General features: G+C 38.0%; 1 protein-coding gene across 8 annotated transcripts in view; it reads right to left on the bottom strand.

Moving 5' to 3' along the window:
* Positions 1–26,410, bottom strand: part of TBC1D4 (TBC1 domain family member 4) — a 172,717-nt gene that overhangs the window by 88,762 nt on the left and 57,545 nt on the right. Inside the window, exon 1 of one of the 8 annotated variants that reach the window (XM_046665088.1) lies at positions 12,609–12,755. The exons of 4 other annotated variants lie outside the window; for them this stretch is intronic. Coding sequence is in view for 1 of the 4 variants with exons in the window: in XM_046665087.1 (XP_046521043.1) it covers positions 10,904–10,906 (3 nt within the window). In the remaining 3 variants the exon portion in view is untranslated. Of the gene's footprint in view, positions 1–10,903; positions 10,925–12,475; positions 12,756–26,410 lie in introns of those variants that run through there. 3 more of the 8 variants (XM_046665091.1, XM_046665090.1, XM_046665087.1) reach the window with 3 other exon arrangements.

Raw genomic sequence — 26,410 nt, 5'->3', positions numbered from 1 at the left:
TGGCCTTATACAAATTTATTATTAACTTCTCTAAAACTTTAGTCTTGTGTGTGTCTGTATAAAATGATTTAATGATACCTACTTCAAATGACTGTTGTAAGAGTGAAATAAGAGAGTATACATGCTTGGCATATGAGAAGTGCTCACTAAATGGTAGCCATTCTTGCTCACCACTTATTCTCAGTTCAAATGTTTTCATATATTTTTTTACTTGACAGACAGAGTGCAATATTCCAGACTCCTCTTGTAAAACAGGTTGTCAATATGCTAACTTGAATCCTATCTTAATGACAGCTAGAACCATATGATGTATTGCCAGGAGGACTCACTCTACAGACTAGACATGCTTCTGTCAGTTACCTACCCTGCAGCCACGTGAACTATAAACAACCTTGAAAGGAGATTTAGGAAACAGACAAAAGCATTAATCACACTATTTATGCTTCGTATTAAACTTAAGTCACAATCACATCTGTTTCCTATGTATTTTTATTTATTTCAGAGGCTTCAATTAGGGTTTTTTCTTTCTTGCTTGCTTCTTAGGAAAAGCACTGTATGTAAAAACACACTAGTTTGTAGAAAAGCTTAGTTTTTACCTCACTGCTGTATTTCCAGAGTTGGTTTTTATTTTTTTAATACTGTAGATTATGGCAGTTAGACTAAATAAACACTATAGAATTAAAAAATCATATTTTGACTAATTAAATCACTTCATAATTTTTAGGAAATCATGTGATCAATTCAGGCATAGCAATTGTTGCAATTTATAAACCCAATTTTAAAAATCCAATCAATTATGTTGGCTTAATAAATGTGATTGGCTTCTGAACACCAATTCTAGGCATCAAGACAATTGTGTCAGATATAGCCAAGCATCAGCAGAAAATGTGGGCAGAAAAGGTCTGAAAGTTAACAATTAAAACACAGAAGACTGTGGGAAATTATCAGCAAATCAGAAGTCTGGGGTCCCAGAAGACACAGAAAGAATAAGTCCAGAAGACAAGTGATTAAGCTAAAAACTTAAAATGAAAAGGTCAAAACAGAGATTAAATGGAAAGCCAAGTCTCAATGGTCAAAAGGTCCAGTACCCAGGAGATCAGGTACAAGTCCACATGCAGCATGATGAGGATACGGAATCAACTAAGACAGGGCTTTCTCTCACCAGCCCAACCCCGGGCTCAAGAGTGCTTTTAAAGGTGCTATCAATTTCTGATACCGGGGACTCATTTATTGCCACCTTCAGCAATCTGCATTCCCCTTTGGCATTCCCATCTCATTTACTAATCATAGTGGCAGTCCCAGAGTTGAAATGCAATCAGTAAAAGTGAACTAGAATCTAACATTCTGCCTTTCTAACAGTAGTTCCTCAAGGCTTGGAGTGAAAGCTTAAGGATGCTGCACATGAACTTCAAAGAGATTTACAGCAGACCTCAAGGTATATGAGTCAGCAATTGTCAAAAGACAAAAATCTCATCTTTCTCCTCTTCTTGGTTTGTCAGAATCATTGTGTGTATGTACGTGTGTGTGGATAGATAGGGAAAGAGGGAGAGAGATGGGTAGATAGGTAGACAGGCAGATAAAACATACATTATCTTTGGATATACATCCAAGGAAAGCTTTCACAAGTTCCTCCTTCCACATCTAGTCACCTACCTGCATCTGTGCCTTTATACTCTGCCTTGTCTCCTGATACTGTGAATAAACACGCTGTTAGCTAAGGCCACCAACCACACACACACAACTTGAACATCACATGCCATTGTCTTTTGCATACTTAAGGACACTGCTATAACAATTCTCCCCTCTCTCTTCTGCAGCAATTTTTCCTTCTCTACTTTATCTTCCTCATCAGTTTACAAACATGCTGCTGTTTTCCTTCCATCCTAAAAGAATTCTCTAGCTACCTGCCAATTCTCTCCTCCGGTCACAGTTAAACTCCTTGCAAGAGTTGCCTCCACTCACTGTCTCTAATTTCTCTCCTCGCTTTCCTTCTTGAACCCACATCAGTCAGGCAATTGCTCCCACCATCCCATCAAAACAGATGGTATGACTGCCACATTGCTAAATCCTGTGGTTAAATCTCAGTTCTCCTCTTTCTAGACCCATCGGAAGCACTTGCAGATAGGATCATTTCCTCCCCTTCGGAATACTTTCTTCCAGACACCACACTGTCTTAGTTCTTCTCCACTTACCTGGCTCTCCTTTTTCCGTCTCCTTGGCTTATTCCTTCTTGTCTTCCACAACTCTAACCCTTGGAGCTACCCAGGGCTCAGTGACTGGTCCTCTCCTCTTTTCTATTTACACTTACTCCATTAGTATTTTCATCCAGCCTGGCAGCGTACAAGCCCCTACACTGTCTGATTCCCACCACCTCTCTGAGCTCATCTCCTATCACTCTCCCCTCACTCAGTCTGCTCCAGCCCGATGCCCTCCTTAATGTTCCTTCAACAGACCAGCAGGCTTCCTCCTCAGGTCCATGACGTTCCTGTCCCTCTCGCTCACCTCCTTTAGACCATTACTCAACTGTCATCTTCTCAGTGAGAATTCCAATGGCCATACTCCCTAAAACTAATTCTTTCTTCTCTCTCTCTCTCTTTCTCTCCTTCCTTCCTCTCTTAGCCCTCTTTCTGCAAAATTTTTCTCCTTAGCCCTCTTTCTGCAAAATTTTTCTCCTTAGCCCTTATTACTGTTTAACATACTATATATTTTACTTTATCTTTTCAACATCTGTTTTCCCACGCTAAAATGTAAGCCCTGTGAAACCAAAGATTTTCAACAGATATTTGTCAAATAAACATATAAATATTTGTTGAATTAGTTAACCAAAGACCAGATTTAAAAATGCACACATAATGACCACAAAGCTTGTCATATTTGACCAAACAGTATGTCCCAAATATCACCATAAATATCAGCATATTCTTCTTCACACTTTATTTCTACTTTATTACCAGAATTCATTCTCCATCATGTTCCTAAGATGATCATTTCCTACAGTTTCATTTATTCTCTAAGAATCTTAATCCAAAAACATAAGAAAAGGTCCCTGCAGCAGACAATCCACTTTGAATTTAATGGCACTTGTAAAACCACTTAGTTTAAGTTCTTTCATGTGCTTCTTTCCACTTCAATATCTCACTGTCTGTACATCTATCTATCTTCTCATCCTTTCCTCTAACACTGAAGATGTCTCTCTTCCCTTCTCTAGAGCGAATCCTTCCTCTTTACTGAGCCTCTAATCCATCTCCGCTGCACAGAGACTTCAAATTTTACAATATACCCTCTTCTTTAACACCTCCAATCATTTCTGCCCTATGGGCTTCATCTCTTTTGAAATCATAAAAATATAATAAAAATTTACATATAAATGAAATATATAAAAATGTATAAAATTTTAAATTTAAAAAATATACAAAGGCACATGCACGTGTGCGTACACACACACACACACACACAGCCTGTGTTTGATCTTACTGCTACACTTAGTTTTGTTTTTCCTTCCCTTTGCTGCCAATCTCTGAACATGAAATGGATAGCCATTTCTTAGGCACTGCTGAAACCCTTGCCTTCTTGGTTTTGACCCCATTCTACTAAGCTGAACTCCGGAATGTTACACCTAACCACCTTTTTACTAGCACAATTAATATTTTCTCGGTTTTTAGTATTTACATAACAAACATTATATACAGCTTATGGTATGCCAGGCCCTGTTCCAACCATTTTACAAGTATGAATTGATGGATATCTTTTGCTGTACTGGGTCCATCAGATAATATACTACCCACTACTGCCCATTTGGCTTGCTATGCACAGGCCAGGTCTACAAACTGTAGACTTTCCAATAGCTTACAAAGTACTTTCCAACTAATTTCAAGTTGACTCTTACAATTTCTTTATGAGGAAGCCAGGACAAGTATAATTAAAGAAGTAAACACAAGTCTACTGTCATCTCAGACACATTTATTTTGAGCTCAAATTCATACTACCATATTACTTTCTTACTTATTAACCCAGATTTAGCAGAACCATAGTTTAAATTCCACAAATTTTGGATCTTGCCAGGGACCTTATGAATTCTAAAAAAGAAATATCATTATTAAACACAAGATATCATCAAAGCATGGAGGTAAATGAAAAGAATAATGGTAATTTGGGCTGTGTATTCAATCAGCTTGCCAGATGTTTCAGCCATGATAGCTTAAAAAAAAAAATAAGGAAAATACAGAAAAGAAAAAATAGAGAGTGCTCAGAGAGAACCACCACTTACATGCCAAATACTTGCTAGAATATATTATAAATAACACAAATAATTATATTTCATGTTTCAATTACAATAGAGGCCAGATTTGCCAGCCAATCTTTAAAAAAATTAAAAAGTATGTAGCTATTTTTGTTTGGTTCACATTTTACTTCACAGTATAAATCACAAATCAAATATGCTCTTCCCGATGACTCTGAGCACGAGAAGCAACGTTGCTGTGCTTTCAATACACTAACAGACTTTGAGTGAAAGGGAAACAACAGTAAGAACAGGACTGTATCCAATTAAGTTCATTCGACAAACATTTATTGAGCAGATTCGGCAGAGCCCACAGTAGAGGGAAAAAATCACTGCCTTTAAAAAGATTGCATCCAGGATAGAAGTTACCAAGTGCAAATACAAAGAACCATTTGTAGTCAAACTATAGGCACTAAATACAGAAAGTCTGCGTGTAGAAGTGTGTGAATTAAAAAATGAGTTTATCGAATTTCAATATATTTTCGGAAAGAACATTGCCATTCCTCTAAGTGTTAAAGTTGTTCTGTGAGGGAAATTTAAGGACGAAAGTAGAAGATGCCTGAAATCCAAAGAGATGGGAGCCCAGCAGGCACATGTCCTGGTCTGGACCTACTCAGCAGTGGATACGGTCAGGCCAGAAAAGGATACATCTACTGCTGCTTCTCCGCAATGCCTCCTCATGAGAGGCCGCGGCTCCTAACTCGGTGGAGTATCTGAACAGGAATGATGTGTAAAATGCTGACTTCAAACTAGAAGGCCACCTTCACGTACTTCTTTTGTAAGTGAGGAATGAAGTTCACAGGTCAGAATATGAAATGTATCCCTCCAACACTATAATAAAATATCTGACCTGTATACTATCAAAGGCCATTTATACAGACGCCTTGTAGTACTTGATGAGTTACTGGAAATAGCAAACCCATAAACAGTTTACAAGGTTCACAACCCACTAGAGAAAAAAAGTGACACCTTGGTACGTATCACGGCTCTGGAACCAGTTAATTTTTATGTTCCTTCCATTTTAATAGGTTGGCTTGTTTAAACTTCTTCATTTATACACAGCATTAGGTTGGGGTTTTTTTGCTTTTGCGAGGAAGATTAGCCCTGAGCTAACATCTGTGCCAATCTTCCCCCACTTTGTATGTGGGATGCCTCCACAGCATGGCTGATGAGTGGAGTAGGTCCACACTCGAGGTCCGAACCTGCAAACCTGGACCACCCAAGCGGAGCACGCGGAACTTTAACCACTCAGCCACGGGGCCAGCCCCAGGATCAGGTTGTTTTTGCAACGCACTGGCTCTGGACTTCCCGACAGAGCACCTCATTGGTCTCATGACCTGCTATTAATGTAGTTCTTGATTTCAAGCAGTGTTTTCGACAGGGTTATTTCATATGCTTATAATTTATGTAAAAGGTGAATGCTTCATCCAGTTTCTTTCATCTCAAGCATCAAATCTCACACCTTCAGAGGTGTAGAAAAATCTCGGTACAACCTCACAGACAGTTCCACTGACTATACTAAAACAATAAAGCACATTTGTCTTCCAGGCATGAATGCTGTTAATGGACTTTCTGTCTCAAGCTTTTATCACCTCAACAGCTGTTTCAAAGGAAGGGTAATTGACCTAAGGGTACCACTGCTCAGAGGTCTAAAACATTTTCAGATCTTGTTGACTATGTTTTAAAAAGATAAAGTTCAAGTTCACCTGCAGAGACAAACCTTCCTGAAGCAAGAGCTTTGAGCAATCTGACCTTATCTCACCAGAGAAAAAAGCAAAGAATCTTAAATAAGAAGGAAGGGAGGATACTCTAAACATTTTTATGTTTTTTTCTAAAAGAGGCCTATTTATTTGCTTCACAGTAATGATTTCCATTTAGGGAAAATTTTACAAGTTTGTCATCTAATTATTTATCAATAGATAAACCCAATAACTAATGTCTGATTGCAATTTCTACAATTCAAAAATATGAATACTAAAAAGAAAAAATTAAACAATAACGATGAAATGGAGAAACAGAAGATCATAACATAGAGTTGGGGAAAATAACAAAAACAAGTAATCATATTCCTTTACATTTATTTATAGCATAATTAAGACACAATGTTCTGAGTACTTAGGTTTTTCTTTTCCTACAATGTTGAAAAAACATTCTGGTCAAGGAATAGATAAATTTTCAGATCAGAAGAGATTCAGAAGGTTTACCCATACAAGGATTTTGGAGAAGTTATTTAAAGATATGCTTGAGCAAAACAAAAGAGTAAAATAAGAAACAGGAAGTCATGGGATCTGGGAAACAGTGAATCGAAGCCTGAGGGCTGTGCCACAGACAACGGTGCCATCAGTCCCAACTGAAACAGGACAACAGGGCTCTGGCTGAGGAGCATTTAAGAAATGAAGGGTTTCATGGATTAGTTAGTAAGAATGAGATGTCAGAAAAATTTAAAGATACAATTAAAGCAGAAAAGGCAAGAAAAAATTGGTAGAGACTCCAGGAAAAGAAAAAAAAAGGCTGTAAAACAAAAGATGTAAAATTACGGCACACTCACACTTTAGTGAATATTTACAGAATCACAATAGCATAATCTGTTACTAATGATCAAATTTTAAAATCAACCTACAAACAAAGCATGAAATTAATTATGGGCACATAACAATATCGATTTTAACAACATAAAAAAAGTACGGATACCATAAACCAGAAATTGGGAGTAGAAGAAAAGAGATAAAAGCAAAGGTGGTAGAATTGACATAGAAATTTTAAGAGATGCTGTCTATAGCTGACAGAAGAGGAAATTGAGATAACAGGTAGAAGACCTGAGAAGAGTAATAGAACTATTTTAGTGAGGAAAGGGTAGGAGAGGTAGACAGAGTCAGTCTACAACTTTGGCAGGACCAGTTTCCCTTTCTTCTTCTTCTTCTTTTTTTTTTTTTTTTTTTTGCTGAAGAAGACTAGCCCTGAGCTAACATCTGTTGCCAATCTTCCTCTTTTTTTGCTTGGGGAAGATTAGCCCCGAGCTAACATCTGTGCCAATCTTCCTCCACTTTATACATGGGTTGCCAGCACAGTTTGGCTGACAAATGGTGTAGATTCACGCTCAGGACACAAACCTGTGAACCTGGGCCACCAAAGTACAGTGTGCCAAACTCAACCACTACACCACGTGACCAGCCCCAAGACCAGTTTCTTTTTTGATTTCAGTTTTGGTTTGGTTTTGTTTTGGACTTGGTTTCTTTGAAATGTATCCATAAGCAAACCAAGACCTTCCCCAGAAAACATGGTCCACATGGGTAGTATCATAATCTACCCAAGCTACCTAAACCCCAAAACCTAGGAACTATCTTACTGTACTGGATTTAAGATAGCTTCAGATTCTTTGTAGTTTTCTCATTGAGAGGTGAGGGCTACTTGCCTCCTCTTGAATCAGGGCTTGCCTTTTGACAAACAGAATGTAACTGAAGTAACATTTTGGGGTTTCCAAGCCCAGGTACTAAGAAGGCCTGGTTGCCATTGCTTCCATACTCTGAAAAAAAAGCCAGCAGCTATGTAAGAAGTCAGACTGCCCATGAGACCACCATGCTATGCGGAGGCCCAAACTAACAATGTAAAGAGGCCATATAGATAAAAAGAGCTGCTTAGCCAGGCTGCAGATGTTTCAACCAGCCAACTGAGGCTCAAGACATGAGAGTGAAGAAGCCACTACGGATGTTCCAGTCCCAGCAGATGCTATGTGGAGTAGAGATAAGCTGTTCTCACTAAGGAGAACCCAAATTGCAAGGTAGCGAGTAAATAAATGTTGCTATTTGAAGCCACTAAGCTTGAGCGTGGCTCACTCTGCAATAAGCAATGTAAAAATCAGTATCTAGAATAAAGGTGTGCCATAACAAAAACATAAAATATGTCACATTGGCTTTGGGAGTGAGCACCACGTGGAGGCCTCAGGGAGACTGCCAGTGAGAACTGAAAGGGCAGTGAGGAAACTGCAACTGAAGGCTGGAGAAAAGGGGACATGAGTTGTATACTGGCAAAACAACAAGTCAAACTGTTATTAGCAGTAATGTGCACAACAGAAAGAGAATCTAATGAACTTGTGGATCAGGTTAAGGAGATTCCAGACAGAAAGCTAAAAGTGCTACTGACTTCTTTCAGCTGCTGTGATAAGGTACAGGAGAAGCAAGATAAGCTAAGAAGAAACTGTTCTAGTTTCAAGAAGAAATTAGAGGAAAGATAAAGGATGCATGACTTTTTGAGTCCCACGGTAAAACTGCCTCTCGTCTGCAGTCTTTTTCAGCAAAAGACTCTCAAAGTTAAAAATAGTCTCATAGTCTCTGGGCAAAGACCAAAACCCGGCTCTGCCAGTAAAATTGGCCTCAGGATAAATAGCAAAAAAGTAAGACTCTTTTTGAAAACCTCAAAGATCTGAGGACCCGCCTCCTAGACTCTCTCAGCTACAGAAAGGAGCTTCTAAGACTCCTAAGGTGCTGTCCCACAGCAATCTGACAGCCAGACTAAAGTAGAGAAGGGCCAATCCATTTCAAAGATATTTCTGAGTATGACTTTTGTCCAACAGAATAGACCGTAATTTGATATAAAGGAAACTCTCAGAAATTTTGGAAGTTGTGCCAGCTTGGACTACAATGAAATGAGACATTCCAAAACAAAAAGAGGCCTCTGGGACCCCAAATTTCTATGGGCAGGAAGCAGGCTGAAAAATCTATTCAGCTGCAAACACAGTCATTTCTCATTAGAAAGAAAAGATGATGTGGGCCGGCCCTGTGGTGCAGTGGTTAAGTGTGCACATTCCACTTCGGCAGCCCAGGGTTCGCCAGTTCAGATCCCGGGTGTGGACATGGCACTGCTTGGCAAGCCATGCTGTGGTAGGTGTCCCACACATAAAGTAGAGGAAGATGGGTACAATGTTAGATCAGGGCCAGTTTTCCTCAGCAAAAAGAGGAGAATTTGCAGCAGTTAGCTCAGGGCTAATCTTCCTCAAAAAAAAAAAGAAAAAGAAAGAAAGGAAAGATGACACAGAGGGTGGAGCCAAGAACTACAGAAAACCATTCCCAGTGAGAACTGGACCCTAATCAAGGTGTGTTCTCTGCCCCCAGAAGAGAGGGGAGTTGGCTAGATTTCATAATTGCTATGGACCAGTGCCTGTTATATAGCTCTGTAACCCACTCTCACACATCCCTTTTGAACTGAGTGTCTACTGTGCTTATCTTGTCCCTATCTTCCCATTTCATATTGGAGAGGGGAACCAGATAACTTCTCCTTTTAGCTCACAGGTCTCTGAACCTTAGAAATCACATCCAATACACTTCATCTGAACCTAGACATGATTTATTGAATGAAATTCTCGTATTTGAGTCTGAACCTGATGCTGTGATGGGATGAGACTGCTGGGAGTCTCAGGAGTGAGTAAGTGTATTTTCCCTGTGAAAGAACGTAAGTTATTTGTGGCCAGAGGGCAGATTGTGGTGGATTAACTGTGTCCTTAAATTCTTTGATGGGGGCTATTTTCCCTCATCTTAAATCTGGTCTGACCTTGTGACTACTATGACCAATAGAATGTAGGAGAAATAAAGTTCTGGGATTTCTGCACCCACGTATTATGAAGGCCTTCAGCTTCTATTTTTGTACTCTGAAGAAAAGCCAGTTACCACGTAAGAAGTCAGATTACAATGAGACTGACATACTGGGAGGAAGCTAAAGCAGCCATGTGGAGATACAACAAAGAAAGAGATTCCCGATCCGCCTCTAAATGACACACTGATCCCAACAGAGGCACCAGACAATGAAGAAGCAATCCTGAAAATTCTAGCTTTATCAGACATGACATGGAGTAGGGAGCTATTGTCACTAAAGCCTGCCTGAACTGCAGAATAGTGAGCAACTAAACAATAGCTGTTGGTTCAAGCCACTAATTGGTAAGGTGATTTGTTATGCACCCTAGAAAATCAAAACACCTAATTTCTCACTCTCCGCTCACCCTCACCTACCACCAAAATACGAATGACCATTAAATTCTATGTCTCTACCTCCTTAATATTCCTGTAACAAATCAACCCTTCTCCTCACTCCCACTGTTTATATTCAGTCTCACCATTTTTTGAACAGACCACGCCACTGGCTTCCTAACGTCACCAATTCACCACCACCCTGGACACAACCCATTCTCCAAATTACAAAGTTTCCTTTTTAAATGCAAATCTAATGTCATGCCTGTGCTTAAAATCATCATTACCTCTCCATCACACACAGGATAATCCCTCAGCAGAGCATATAAAGCCCTCCACGATTTGGCTTCAGATCACCTCTTCAGCTTCATGTCCCATCATCTCCCACAGGCAATAAGAACTCCAGAAAAAGAAGAAGTCTAGTATGAAAAATCCAAGACTAGGGTCTGGAATGTAGATGCATATATGCTGCTATTAATGAACCCTATGAACCCGGGCAAGTCACTTTAAACAGACTTGAGTTTCCTTTACATACAACATTAGTGTTAGACAAGAACTAGATGATTTCCTGATTTCTCATCCATCTCTAATAGGCTGTAATTCTCAAAATGCTTTTTAGAAATTAGAAAAGAAGGAAAATATGTTTCAAAGGGGAAGTTATACATACCATCCTTCTCTCTGGCCCCAGCCGACCCTCATGAGTGTCATGAGACCTGCTTGAGAGCTTGTCTCCAAGATCAGCTACCCTTATCTGTTCTTAATGCCCCCCCTTTCTTCCTCGAAAGTCATATTATCTTCATAAACCCCAAGCTGCCTTCTCATGATGGCTCCCATGAAGGTGGGGGCAAGTGGGGGTGAGGGGAGGTTACCTGCTGTAATCTGCATGTAAGAGATATTTATAAGCCAGATACTTCCCAGGCAAGGACTACCTCTGTAAACGTTTTCAGTCAGTACACAATACTAAATGATCTCAGCATTAGGCAGCTTTTTTAATAGCTGAAAGTAAAGTATAATCAGAAAGAACACAGCACTTCACCTTCAGAAGCACGGTAAATTCTTTTCTATCAAGAGGTATGTACAAAATTTTAAAATACAATCCTCTGGCAAGGAGAATGTCTCTTCTTAGCAATAATTAACAGAATTTACCAATTAGCATGCATTTTCTCACCCACAGAATGCAGCAAGTTTATTTTCCAGATAATGAAGATGTTTTTGGTTGGGATTTAAAAATTTTTTTTAGCTACTGGAAAATAAAGGCAAGAAGTTCAAACTAGTTTTAGAATGTGTCTATCAACCTCAAAATCATAAAAACAACTACATTGTAAACTCCATGAAGACAGGCACTGTTTCCATCCTGGAGACTAGAATATTTGTCAAATTAATGAACAAATTAATGAAAAGGTATTACTCAAATCATGAAAATCTGTAGACTTTTGCCCAAATGAAGACTTCAAATTAAAATTCTGGTGAGCATCTCCTAAAACGTGTAGATCTTGAGCTCTTCCTCCTCCATATTACAAAGCTATTTAAACCAAGCTGTGTGTACTCTGTAGGATGTGTAACAGTCAGCCAAGGGTGTCCCAAAATCAAGGATATACATGGCATGCGTTCCAGCAGAACCATTCTTACTCATAGCTTGGCGGGAAGGGGTTAAATAATTTAAAATGTAAGCAATTTCAAACATTTTTATATTAAAATAGATAAGATGTATTATAGAATAGACTAAAATCTGCATTTATTCTTAATATATAGCAAAGCTTCAGAGTAATTTAGAGCTTGTGGCAGACTGCAAGGCTTTCACCCCCAGTCTCGCGAGGTGCACACCTTCACTGTCCTCTGCCTTTAAGCTTTGGTTGAAAAATTCAAAAAGGACTGAATAGAACATTTCACAGAATATTTCACCATTCTTTCACTACAAGAGCCAACCATTTATATAATAATGACTGGAGTATAATACATACTTCCATTCTCAGGTAATAGCTTCAAAGAAAAGGATAGAATATTTAAAGTTGAAATTTCTAATCACATTCCCCATTTAAAATGTCGTTTGCCTACCTCGGTCCATATGTTTTACTGAGTAATAAAACTTTTATTTTAAAAACTATTTTCTATGTGATCTTCCATCCTTAGTAAACACACACACACACACACACACACACACACACACACACACACACACACGAGGATCATGATCTGTGATGAAAAGATTTCTAACAATATAACAAGTCATGTCACATACGCATTTTAAATCCAGATGAGCGCAGAATAAAGGGTAAAATTTACAAAGAATGTAAAAGTGAGAGAGCTACAGGAGGCTTTTTGTATGTAAAAACATACACTGCCTAAGCACAAAAGAGGAAAATGGAACTCACGGAGAGGTAAAGCTATACACACACAAAGCGTCTGAACTTCTGTCCCGGCCAAAATAAGAAGGAGCTGTGAAGCATGCTAGCCATCATGCTCCGGGTGAATGAGTTCCACAGGCCAGTTTCACAGTATGCCTGGCATCTGCAGTCACGAGGAAAGAACATGCAGCCCCTGTACTCCAGGGCCCCTCTCTTAAGGACTGACTGTTCCAGGCAAGCAGGTCCAAAATAAACCAAATCAGGAGACTGAACTGCTTTTCACCCATGGGTGATGACCTACTCCTGTACGTGGCCAGGCATCATAGATTCATGGTCAATGCCTTTTTAATTCCTCATCTTCCACCACGTCCTCAGCTTCGCATCATGACTCATTTTGTTTTTCAGAGAAAAGTTTATGGGCTCCTCTGGTAGGGGAGAGAGAGCATTAAAGTAACTATTGGCTCTAATTTCATAGGTAGTAATAAAATCACTTGCTAACTACTAGTTTTTCATCACTACTAAACAAAATGTTATTATATTGTTATTGATTACTTATATTGCGTAAACCATGTTCTAAATGATTTTGTGATTTTTTGCATATTACCAAATGGATACAAAACTCACTAATTTTGATCTGGTAGATACCTTAATGAATAAAGGGAAGAAGTGTAAATAATTTTGTTAAACACTCCAACATTCCCAAAATTCACATGCTGCTACAAAATAATTAACACATATACAAAGAAAATGATCTACTGCTTACCATTATTTTTATATTTTCTTATGTACAAATTTCTATTACATTATATTTTATCATAATAAATTATACTTTTTTCTTCTTCCTAGTTGCACTACAGCATCGTGATAAAAGAGTACACATGAAGTTGACTATTTCATCTCTTTTTGTGTTTATTACATATTTATTTTTATTTATTTATTTATTTACATATTTATTTATATTTATTACATATTATTACATAAAAGTTTTGTGTTTACTAGTTAAACAGTTCAAGCAAATTGACAAGAACAACAGATTCAAGTTTGACTGACGATGTGAACAGATAATTCTTAAGAAAAGCAGTAAAATAAAAATAAGGGAGAGATATTTAAATTCAAAAATAATTAAAGAAATACAGATTAAATCAAGAAGATGCTAGTTTTGGAAAAGATTATAAAACAAAAGATTATACACAATGCTGGAGAGGGTTCAGCGAAATCTCTACATTTATCTAAATCATTTTTTTTAATTTCTCTAAATTCATTTTTTATGACACCTAAAGGGAAATCATGTAGTTAAAAATGGACCAACAGCAGAAATATGTCCATCTGCTGTCCCTCCTCCCATGCTCAGAAGTGGGGGCCACACTTGTCTACCAGCTGTTGCCGCTCCTCCATGTCACCAGAGCCATGCAATTGATTTGACAGCTGTCGAATGACTTCTAGGTACTGGCACATCTCTTTAGGCTAGAGAGAGAGAAGGGCAAACCATTTGGGGAGGGCTGTCATTCTTCCTGACATCTTTCTTATGTATAAGCCAACATCTAATACCCTTATGAACACAAAAAGGGAGAATTCAGCTCATTAAATTCTCATCTATATGGAGAGAAGACCATAAACTATTAGGTGAAAAAATCAAGTTGCAGAATAATATAAATAGTATGATATAATTTTTATAAAAAGATACACTAGACACTCCTTTAATAAAGCATATATATGCATTTTTTTAAGTCAAGATGGATATGCATCAGTCTCATTTCCTGACGGGAAGGAGAATTAACAGGGAAGTTGTTTTTGTGTTTTTTACTATTTATACTTTTATATTGTACAAACTTCACCATAATCATCTTTATTATTACAAAAAAACGTTTTAACAGATAATATAGAAAAGCTTCAAGCCAAAAACTCATTTATTTAAAGAGTCAAATTAAGCATAATATACAAAACTATGCACAGTTCCAAAGAATAAACCAAAAAAAGGAAGTTTCAATAATCTCAAGCATTACATACCACGATTACAATCCTTCACTTACCTTTTAAGAACGTAAATGTCATTTTTGTGTGTTTTGTTCTTTTTTTGATTGAAATTAAATGTAGCTGTCTACATTCCTTGCACATCTCTCTCCCCCAGCTATCATTATTTTAAGAAGGATCTTCATTACAGCTCTAACACCAACGAGGGATACTGGTTTCGCAGGCATAATTGAATTAGTTCACTCAGGCCTTTCAAACAGCTGCAGTGTCTAAAAGCATCCAACTGTGAGGGCGATATGCCCACATGTTCCTCTGCTTTTTAACAAGCTGATTTGATACACATATCTCAAGAGAATTTGTTAAGAAATCCATCCAAGAGCCCAACCCAGAAATGTACCACCAATCATTTTGACAGCCATTCAGAGTGAACACGGTGCTCCTTATAATTATATTATTTACGTACCTTACTTAGTTCCAAAATCACTGGCCTCACCTGGATTTGAAAAATGGCACAGGTGTTCAAACTTCTACCCAACTCAACTTCTTTGAGTTAAAGCATTGCAAGCCTTTGTTAAAACACAAATAAATATGCTGTCTTGAACAGAGAGCACATTTTATGCCTTTTTCTTTCATTTCTCTCTCAGTACAACTTTATCACACTTTACGTGGCAAAACGGAGTCCCAAGGAAATGAAACACGGGAAGGTAAGTGCTGATGAGGAGGGAAAGAATCAGGAAGGATCTAGCACATCACAAGAGATGGCTCAAGGCAACCAGAAGCAGCTTCAAAAGAATACAGGGCCTTGAGGGAATTCATTTTTGTAAGATGGATAGTTCTATTTACTAAGGTTTTTAAGGTTTCTAGGAGGGTAGAATAAACAAAAGTGATTTATTAGAGAAACAGAGAGTTGAGCAAAGATCAGACAGTTTTCCCCCATATCAGACTGGAAAGGTCCTGCATGACAAGACACCATCTCATATATGTGGTTTGTTTACCCACAAGCAAGGATTAGGGTAGTTTAGGGTTGGAAAAGGAATCTATGGCTATGGACTTCCGGGTCACAAGCTCAGCACCTATGGGACAATGAAGGGCCTAGAGCACTCGCTCAGGTGCATGTAGAGTCTGAGCAACCCAATCATCAATATCCTAGCGAGACTGGAAACTTAACATGATAGTTACGTTTCATTTCACAAGTTCTTAATGAGTTGAGGCAGGTAAAGAAGCTGAACTGCTGACCAGGCTTCAGACGTGTTTCTGACCTGCAGGTGTAAGGAGGGGAAACTGTGCATCCAGGCCCCCTGGATGTCAACACTGGTGAGTGGGTCCTAGTTATAAATTCTAGCTCACTCTCCTTCAAGCGGTCATTCATCTCTCTGCACTTCTATTTATCCGACAAACGTTTGTGAGGGTGTTAACTCAGGCCAGGGCCTGTGCAGGGTGCTGGATTTAGAAAGATTAAGGAGCCAGGGGCTTTTCCCTCAAGGATATTTAAATCTCCAGAAGAATATCTTCTCTTTCTGCCAGACTAATTCCTTCCAAATCTCTTCCTCAAATTGTCCAGAAAAATGACACCTGTGAATTCTAGAAAGATGGCAGAAGCAACAGGAGCAGAGTTTTTGAATCTTCCAAAACCTCCACATAAAAACAGAACAACTGATATCAAAACCAAAACCCATGGACTACGTCCACAGCACAATTAGATGAGGAAGTCTCCTTTTGAATCCCAAAATACAAATGGTTTGGTAAAAGACTTGCACTATCTCCGTATCTCTGAGGAAAGAAGGAAAGGGAAGCAACCGGGTGAGTAAGAGGCAGGAGAACGGGAGACTCCAGAGCAACAGACAGGGACTCGCTGTGGAGCCTGGCTGGCCAATCGGAGAGCAGCAGCTGAAACTGGAAGATTGCTGTCCACTCCAGCAACAGGTGAGCGAGAGGGGCCCATGGCCAACTCTGAAGGTCTGAACTCTTGAAAGTGCTCCCCCAGGACTCACATTTGAGATAGGCACCCAGCCTGACGAGAAACTGCTGGGCATGGCGCCAACTTGAGCAGGAGAGGAAAAACTGAGAAAAAGGAAAGAGAAGGTCCAAAGAGAAAGAGGAGAACAAGCCACAAAATCTCAGAAAATAAGCTACTATATTTTTTAACAGCCTATGAGTATATAATTTACATATCATAAATTCTCTGGGTTTTGGTATATTCATAAAGTTGTGCAACCAACACCATTACCCAATCTTAGAAGATTTTCAGCATCCCAAAAAGAAATCTTGTACCTATTACCAGTTACACCTCCATACCCCTGACCTTCCTCTCCTTTCCTCAGTCCGGGGAACAACTAATCCATTTTCTCTATATACAGTTTTGACTATTTTGAACAGTTTATATAAATGGTGTCATACAATATGTGGTCTTTTGTGACAGGTTTCTTTCACTTGGCACTTTTTGAGATTCATCTATACAGTAGCATGTATTAGTTATTTTAAGCTTCATTCCTTTTTATTGCCAAATAATATACCACTCACAGAAATGCCACATTTTGTTCACCATTCATCACTTGATGGACATCTAGACTGTTTCCAGCTTTTGGCTATTATGAATAATGCTGCTATAAACATTCATGTACAAGTTTTAGATGCAGTTATGTGTTCATTTCTCTTGGGTAGGTACTTAGGAGTAGAATTGCTGAGTCGTATGGTAACTCTCTGCTTAACCTTTTGAGGAACTGCCTGTTTTCCACTGCAAGAGGCTGCATTCCACCAACAGTGTATGAGGGCTCCAATTCCTTGCTTCTTCATCAGCACTTGTTATTGTCTATCTTTTTTATTATAGCTGTTCCAGTGAGTGTCAGGTAGCATCTTGTGGTTTTGATTTGCATTTATCTAATGACAAATGACGTTGAGCATCTTTTTATGTGCTTACTGGCCATTTGCATATCTTCTCGGGAAAATGTCATTCAAATACTTTGCCCATTTTTAAAGTGGATTGTCTTTATTATTGAGTTGTAAGAATTCTTTATACATTCTGGTTACAAGTACCTTTAAATATATGATTGGCAAATATTTTCTCACATTCTATGGGTTGTCGTATCACTTCCTTGATGGTAAAAGCACACAAGTTTGTAATTTTAATGAAGTCCAACTTACCAATCTTCTCTTTTGACTTTTGTACTTTAGGGGTCATATCTAAAAACCACTGACTAATGAAAAGTCATGAAGATCTGATCCCATGTTTTCTTCAAAGAGTTTTATAGTTTTAACTCTTACATTTAGATCTATGATCCACTTTATGTTATTTTTTGGATATAGTATAAAGTAAGGTACAAAGTCACCATTTTGCATACGGATGCACAGCTTTTCTGGCACCAATTGTTGGAAAGATAATTATTTCCATATTGAATTGTCTTGGCACCCTTGTCAAAAGTCAATTGACCAAAAATCTAAGCATATATTTCTTGACTTGGAATTTTGTTCCATAGACCTCCATGTCCATCTCTTTGTGAAGACCACACTGCCCTCATTACCGGAGGTTTGTAGTAAATTTTGAAACTGATAAGTGTGAGTCCTCCAACTTTGTATTTTTCAAGATTGTTTTGAGATTTCCAGATCCCTTGACTTTCTACATGAATTTTAGGATCAGGTTATCAATCTCTGCAAAAAAGCCAGCTGGGATTCTGATAGAGATTGTATTGAATCTGCAGATCAACTTAAGGATGCCATTTTAACAATATTAATTTTTCCAATCCATGAACATGGACAACTTTCCATTTATTAGACCTTCTTTATTGTTTTTCAATGACATCTTGTAGTTTTTAGCACACAAGTCTTGCACTTCTTTTTGTTAAATTTATTTCTAAGTATTTTATTCTTTTGATGCTACTGTAAATGTAATTGTTTTATTAATATCATTTGTGGCTTGTTTATTGCCAGATGGAAATTTCAGGTCTTAGTCATTTCACCCAGAGCAAACTCTACATACATACATATACATAAACACACAGATATTAAAATATCATTTCTTCAGAAAAAGCTATTGATCAGTTACCAGTCTTACACTTAAGAAAACTTTTACAGAAAGTTATACTTTGAATATACAAATGTGTGTGGTATGTATTCTTCTAAGGCTAGGAATGCACATACAGAATTTTACCAACGTTTATATCACAGTGACGGCTGGTTATGGGCAATTTTTTCCCTCTTGGCTCAATTTGTTTTTAAATTTTTTCTATAACAAACATGTAGAACTTTTTTCTAATTTTAAATTTTTATTCAGGTTTTTTTAAATGTGTTTTCACTTCTGTTCAGGAATGTTGTCATCTGCCTCAATTTAATACTAGGGAAATAGTGACTGGGTCCACAATTATTTCGTTATTCCACTTCAGTAGTCTCAGCAAACATTTGATTCTTTTCCAGAATAGAGTTATTCAAAAATACTCATTAGGTTTCGTTTTTTTTCCTTCAAAATACTCTTGTTGATAGATAATTTAAAGTAATTGGGGCCCTCTTGAATTTTCACAAGTTAGTTTAGCTCGCTCCAATTTGAAGTGCACAGTTTGATTCCGATCGATCGTTGAAGTTTCATAGTAAAACAAAATCCCAAATATAATTTTAAGGAACAAAACTACAAATGTCTTTAATAAAGACATTTATTAAAGACTGCTGCCTACAAAGACCTTCAAAGACATAACAAATGTTCTCTGCAATCCCAGCTTCTCTTTAGACATTTACGTAACTTCATTTAATAAATTTTGCAAACCCTTGTCTAGATAGCTAAAGAAGTTCCTCCTAATCTTAGGAAGTTAAGATACGAGTGTCAATTTGAACTTGTCCTGCTATATCACCTCTGTAGGAAATGAATCTTAATGCAAAACTTTTAAATCTTCTGATCCAGAAGATATAAAGAAACTTCACAGAAGATATAAAGGATTTACTCAGCTTCAGGATTTTTAAATGTATTCACCAAATTCATGTTCATTTCTTTCATCCTGATTTGCCACAGACCTAAAACTCAGTTGCCTATTTTGTCAAAAGGAAATAACAATTCTCTCAGAGTATTACTGTGAGGTTTAAATAAGCTAATAAATGAAGCTCTTAACACAGTATATACTCATGATAATCACTCCATAAATGGTAGCCATTTTCATCATGTTCTATTTCAAAGCTTTTCTATATTACGCTCATCTACTCCTTTCATATTAAAAGTTCCTATGCTTTTAGTTTGTCCTCCTTTATGGTATGCCTAAACCACACCCACTGTAATGTGTATAGTAATCCAGGTGCAGACATACCCCAGTATTATACAGATGATAGGACAATGTGTCTTCTTCTGTTTCCTTCTCCTTAGCTGACTCTTAAATATTGCAACCCATAACCCTAATGAATTATGCCCCAAATAAACTAGGAGCCAATGAAGTCTAGAGGTCAAAACTATAAATAAACTCCACACGTTCTATATTTGCTTAAGAAGATGGGTCATGGCACACCACTATGTGATCTATATTTGGTTACCAAAAAATTAAACACAATTTTTTTTTCAGAGATACCGCATGGAAATTAAAAGTGAAAACACCTTAGAAATACTGAGGGGGAAAATTCACAACCTACATTCTAAGAATAGATATAAAATATTTCAACCAATCTCAAATCTCACATGCCAGACATTTCACATAGACCATGAATCCAAGTGACAAAAGCTTTATCAGGCCAAAGAGATAAAGAAACTAAAGTATCCTAACATTGTGCCACATATTTTAAAACAAATGATTTAAATTATCTTCTCCACAACTGTTCTTTTGCTTTACTAAGACTAAAAGGCAAGCGTATGGTAAAATGACAATAATTTAAATTCTAATGCAGATAATTAGAGTAAAATAAAATACAAAATACCATTCTTTCCAGCTTTTCAGTGTAATGTAATGAAATGGAACTAGTTACCACTTGGTATGAAATAGGAGGTCGTGTGTAAAACCCAACTGCGATTATCAATATTATAATTGATATAACTATATATCAATATATATAATGATATATCAATAAAGGTCTCTGCTTCATGAGGCCTTTAGGATCCCTCTCAAAACCATAAACATTTGGAGGAAAGGACTTTTCCAAAATGCTTCAGTGGCAGGGACCATTTGACCAAAGTGTTTCAAAAGAACAATATTAAAATTCTTGTATAAAGTTGTAGTAACAGGCCCTACTTATGAGTTGAGCAACCACAGGATGCATACAGAGTCCTTTAAGACCCTTTGGGCTCAAAAAGCACTACCTCCATTTGCAAATTAACCTTACTTAATAAATTTTCATAAGGCTAAGGAAGAATCAATCACCTTGCCTGGGTATATTTTCAGTTTTTGACATGAGATAGGGAAGATTCCAGGCCTAGGTAAATGGAAAATCTTCACTGAGTTCTGGATGATGCCATGAAAATAGCTGACTTTATTAAATAAAGACTAATTCACTCTGTAGAAAGTCTCAATAAAGAGCACATAAATCTCCATCTACACATAGAAATCCACGGGCATGGCAGAGGAAGAGTTCTCAACAAAGTGAACCAAAAGGTGAATTGCCTACAAAGTCAAACTGAGAAGTCCAGACTACATCCTTTAAGCATGAGGAACCACCCATTCAAAGTTTTTTAGTATATTGAAATAACGGAAGTACTTTAGGAACGTTAATCTCACCATGAGCTAGGTCAATAAAAATGTGTGTGTGTGTGTGTGTGTACGCATAGCAAAGGTATAGAGGGAGTGTTGGTGTGCGAGTGTAGTCTGTGTGGGTGTGTGACAGCGGAAGACAAAATAGAGGAAGTTAGACTAATTAGGATGCTATGTCAATAATCCAGATATAAGGTGATCCAGCTTTGGACTAAGGATTCGGAAGTGGAAAGGAAGAAATGCATACAAAGGCTATTCAGAGTCAACAGTGTGAAGATTGTTTGAATATAGGTGTGGAAAGAAAGAAAATCAAAGGTAAAATATAAAGCTTGAGGATAGGTCACTGAATTATTACCATAAACTGAAAGGAGGATGTCAGGAGAAATACTAAGACTTAAAAAAATGAATTGATTTTAGATACACTGAGTTTAGAGTGACATAAGACATCCAATCATAGGCAGCACTGGTGGCAAAGATGTAAAGATTTCCAATGGCCCCAAGACCACAAAAAATGGGTGACACTAGTAAAAGTATTGAATTGATGAATTTCCATTACAGGTGATTAAGCTGTCTGCAAATACAAGTTTATCAAACCATTTATACATAGGCATACCATTTGAGAGTACTTCTAATACCAGCATTGATGTTCCTTTGGGATTAAATGTCCTTGTGAACACATAAATATAAATAACAGACTACCAAATGTGCTTCTGGCAAAGAGTGATAAGTGTGTATCACATTAATAACACAAAAACTGATTCATTGTTTGAATTTATTTAGGGCTTTAGCCTTTTCAAGTATTTTCCTTAGATTAACTGCCTTTCTTTACAATGATTCTGTGAGGAAGACCACACAATTTGTTTGGATCAAGGATATAAAGGCTGGCCTAGACAGAGAGGAAAATTTGTTAGATTAAAAAGTTTTTCACTTGATCACCACCTGATATTTTATAGTTATGTACAAAACCACCTGAACCAAAAATAATCTTAACTTTTAACTCATGTTATTTCTGGCAACAATATGAGGTACTCCATCATAGAATTAAAAAGACAACAGCTCACATAAATATCAAGCTCCTTGTGAACCGTGAAATTCAAGGGTCAAGGGAGTTAGTGATATGACTCACCAGGAATTTTGCAATATACTTGGATTCAACGCTGAAATTAGGAAGCATTTTACTTGTAGAAAGCAAACTCACAAAGAAGTTTAACAAATACTTAGTACAAAGCCTTGATCCAGAAATTAAAATGCCTACTCTTCGAAATACTGTGGTATCCTTTGCTTTATTATCTTCTACTGTAAGAAGCAGAATTTGTACAGATAAAAAGTAATCACTGGTTCATTAGTAGTGACAAACGCACCATACTAAAGTAAAATTTTAAAAATAGGGAAACCTGGGCACGGGGTGTATAGAACTTCTCTGGACTATCTTTGTCAATTTTCTGCAAATCTGAAATTATTCTAAACTTAAGTTTCTTTTTAAAAAGAGTAATCACTGTGCTTGTTTTCTTTTTAATTAAAGATCACATTTTGCTTAATTTCATAAACCAAACATCTATTCAATAAACATGGATTGAACAAATGGGTGCTCAGCTCTGTGGGATTTACCAAGATGAGTAAGACCTGATGACAGAGATGTCATCTCTCTTTAATTTCCAAGCTCCCACACTCAAGGAGCTTAATGTCCAGGACAGAAGAAATAAGACCTAGGACCCTGAAAGAGCAGTACATGAAAGTCATAAAGCCACTTTTTCCCCCTTCTCAAGCACCCCTGTAAACCTAATCTGCCAGGCTAAATCTTCCTCTGGTCCTGGATTAAATCCAAGATAGGTCCCACAGTTGTGTGACAGGTGTTAGATAATAAAAAGTCCCTAAAATAGCCTCAGTCCAGTAATTAAATACCAGTCCATATAAAAACCAAACTCTGGACTTCTTTCAAAAGCAGAGCATTGCCGTCCCCTGGCTCAGGCTGGGGTGGGACGGCAGGCTCTGCTCCCTCTCTTCACTTGGCCAGCAGATCTCCCCAGTCCCCTACCCACTGATGAGCAGTTGCTTCTGACCCCCTTAGGAAAGGTAAAGGGGCTGAGAAAGTCATAACCACCCTGCAAATATCTGATTGCTTTGCTGTGCAGATGCTCAAAGCTGACTGCTCCATCCACAGGTGGGGCTCCTACCCGACGCTTGACAAGCATGAATGCACCTTCTCTGGATAGTCACTTACAGTTCCACAGAATACCTCCGGGCCCACTGTCACTGGGAAACAGTTACTTCCCAACCGCTGTCCTCTACTCTCTGCCACTGGCTGTATCAACCAGCTTTTTCCTCTTAGATTTCTCTGGCATGACTAACACACAGTCCCCTCTGTTCCCCAAGCTCCCGGGCACATATATCAGGCTCTCTTTGCCACCCTCTCACTGGGATGGGGCTCACAGCACACTAGCCAAATCACCTCCCTCTTATTTCCAAATCTCCTTTCAGCCTTGCCAGCCTCATTTACAGGCTGAAGGTGGGTGCTGAGCCAGCATCCTCAAACCTTATTCCGTACCCCGTCCTTAGCAAGTCCTGCTTAGGAGGTGTGGCGCTGCATTTTGGACCATGAGAGTGATGGGCACTTAGGACCTCAGCTCAAACCGAATCCCATTTTATCACCCTGTTGAAACTATAAGGCTAAATAAAAAACAAGAGCTATGAAAATAAAAACATTTATGATTTCAGAATAGGACGCTTCTTCTAGCTTAGGGAATTGGGAAAGGCTTGATCAAAGGCCTGGCTTTCGGGCCAGACCTTAAACTTGTGGCGAACAGGAGTAGGTGAAGATGAGCAGAGGAAGAGGGGCACATCCACTGAAGGCTAAAGCCTCCTTTAGGGGCTCAATTGTGCCTTTTTTTTTTTCAGATAAGTAAGAATTAATATATGAGAACCTATTTTAACTGATAGTATTTATTCTTACTCCAATGATTCACGTGTTACCAGCCCTTATAAATAAATGCCCCAGATGGCTGCTGGGTTTGTTCAACTTTTAGTTCCAACTCTGCTGCTCATTGGCAGATAACCTCAGAAATCAGATAGAGCTGGGTTCAAATCTTGCCAGTTAGTAGTTTGGTGACCTTGAGTAAGTCACATAATCTCTTCCACATCTGTCAATGTGATAATAACACTAACACCATAGGGCTACTGCCCAAATTAAATGGACATATGTATAAATCAAAGTATACAGGATATATGGGACCGGCCCCGTGGCCAAGTGATTAAGTTCTCGCGCTCCACTGCGGCAGCCCAGGGTTTCGCCGGTTCGGATCCTGGGCGAGGACATGGCACCGCTCATCAAGCCATGCTGAGGCAGCAACCCACAACTAGAAGGACCCACAACTAAAAATACACAACTACGTACCAGGGGGCTTTCAGGAGAAAAAGGAAAAATAAAATCTTTAAAAAAAAAAAATAGTATACAGGATATAATAAATTCCCTATATATGTTGACTACTGTATTTTTATTATTGTTATCATCATTATCGTTAAAGATATTAAAAATTACATATTTCTCCTGGAATCATAAAATGTTAGACCTGGCAAGGACTGACTTGAAAATCCTCTAGTAGGATTCATTGGAAATTAAGTCAATCTAATCTCCGAATTTTTTAATTCAATCAGTGTTCGAGTGCTTTTTTGTCACTGTCAATACTGGGCCCCAAGATATAGTGTTGAGGATGCCATAATATTTATCCTTACAGTCTACTGGGAAGTGAGATTGTTAAGTCATAAGTAAAGGCGTGAAAAGACCAATCTACATGAGAATCCAGATGGAGGGACAATAACTTTTCATGCCAGAAAGGGAATGGATCTGTGACAGTTACATGGGACAAGTGGCATCCGAGCTGGACCCTAAAAGATAAGTAGGAATCTGCCAGGTGAACAAGGGTAGAAAAGAATTCCTAGGAAAGGAAAAATCATAAGCAATGCAAGACATACATTTGGCTATCAGGCCAAAACTTCTTGTTAATTAATCCAAGAAGTGGCCCCTTAAATGTTTCAAAGAAATTTGTGCTTTTAAAGTAGAATACTTGTGTGGTTGCCAGAGGCAGAGGCTGGGGGATGGGCAATACGGGTGAAGGAGGTCCAAAGGTACAAACTTCGGGTTATAAAATAAATAAATCATGGGGAATGTACTGAATGGCAACGATAGTTAATAACACTGTACGGCATATTCGAAAGTTGCTAAGAGAGCAGATCTTAAAAGTTCTCAGCACGAGAAAAAAAGATCTGTAACTATGTACGGTGACGGATGTTAACTAGACATTGTGGTGATCATTTCACAATATATACAAACATTGAATCATTATTTTGTACACCTGAAACTAATATAATGTTGTAGTCAATTACACCCCAATATAAATAAGTAAATAAATAAACGAACTAGAATACTTGCTATCGAAATAAATATTTTCTGGACAGTATTTCAAGCAATGTTTAAGTGAAAAATATAGGTAACATGAACACACAGTCCTACACAAATAATTGTTAATAATTTGTCTCAGAAAGGTCAGTTCTGATAAACACTTGTCTTCAAAAGTTTGTCTTTCCTCCATTTTTGAATTCACGGATATTCTAAAAACTTCAAGTGCTGTATATGAATTATGCTTTTTTTCTACTCCCTACACGCCCTCTACACAAGTGCCCACATTTGCCCTGTTTCTATCAGTGCAGCAGATCTAGTGGCGCTAAAGGTGCATCAGAGATGGAGTCAGGATGAGGGCAGCCACCTACATGTGGGGCCATTTGGGTGGTTTCCTGTAGCTATTCATTCTCTCTCCCTCTCTCTGTCCCTCTCGCCCCCCTCACTCTCTCTCGCATGCACAAATGGGTATTATAGTGAGAAATAACTCAAGGCACTTTTACAGTAATTCAAGTTTGAATATGATCTTTATTTAAGGAGCCCCTTTACTCTGTGCCTGGGTTTACAATTCCCTCAGATAATTGCTTAAGAAAGTTTTGCTGGAGCTTATTTTGCTGGTCAAGTTCTACTGCAATCTAAGAGGTATTTTTAAAGCAATCATCTGGCCTCTTCACAGTTCTGCCCTCTTCCCATTCCACTCCTGGAGGAAAAAAAAAAAGCTGTTGAAGTTTTATTCAACATTCTCACACCCTATTCCTAGGACCGATACCTGAAAATGCATATATCTAGTTAAGAATGCAGATTTTACCAACTTTTTA

Source organism: Equus quagga, chromosome 6, assembly GCF_021613505.1.
Source record: "Equus quagga isolate Etosha38 chromosome 6, UCLA_HA_Equagga_1.0, whole genome shotgun sequence".
NCBI lineage: Eukaryota > Metazoa > Chordata > Mammalia > Perissodactyla > Equidae > Equus > Equus quagga.
This window is presented reverse-complemented; position numbering and strand designations above follow the sequence as displayed.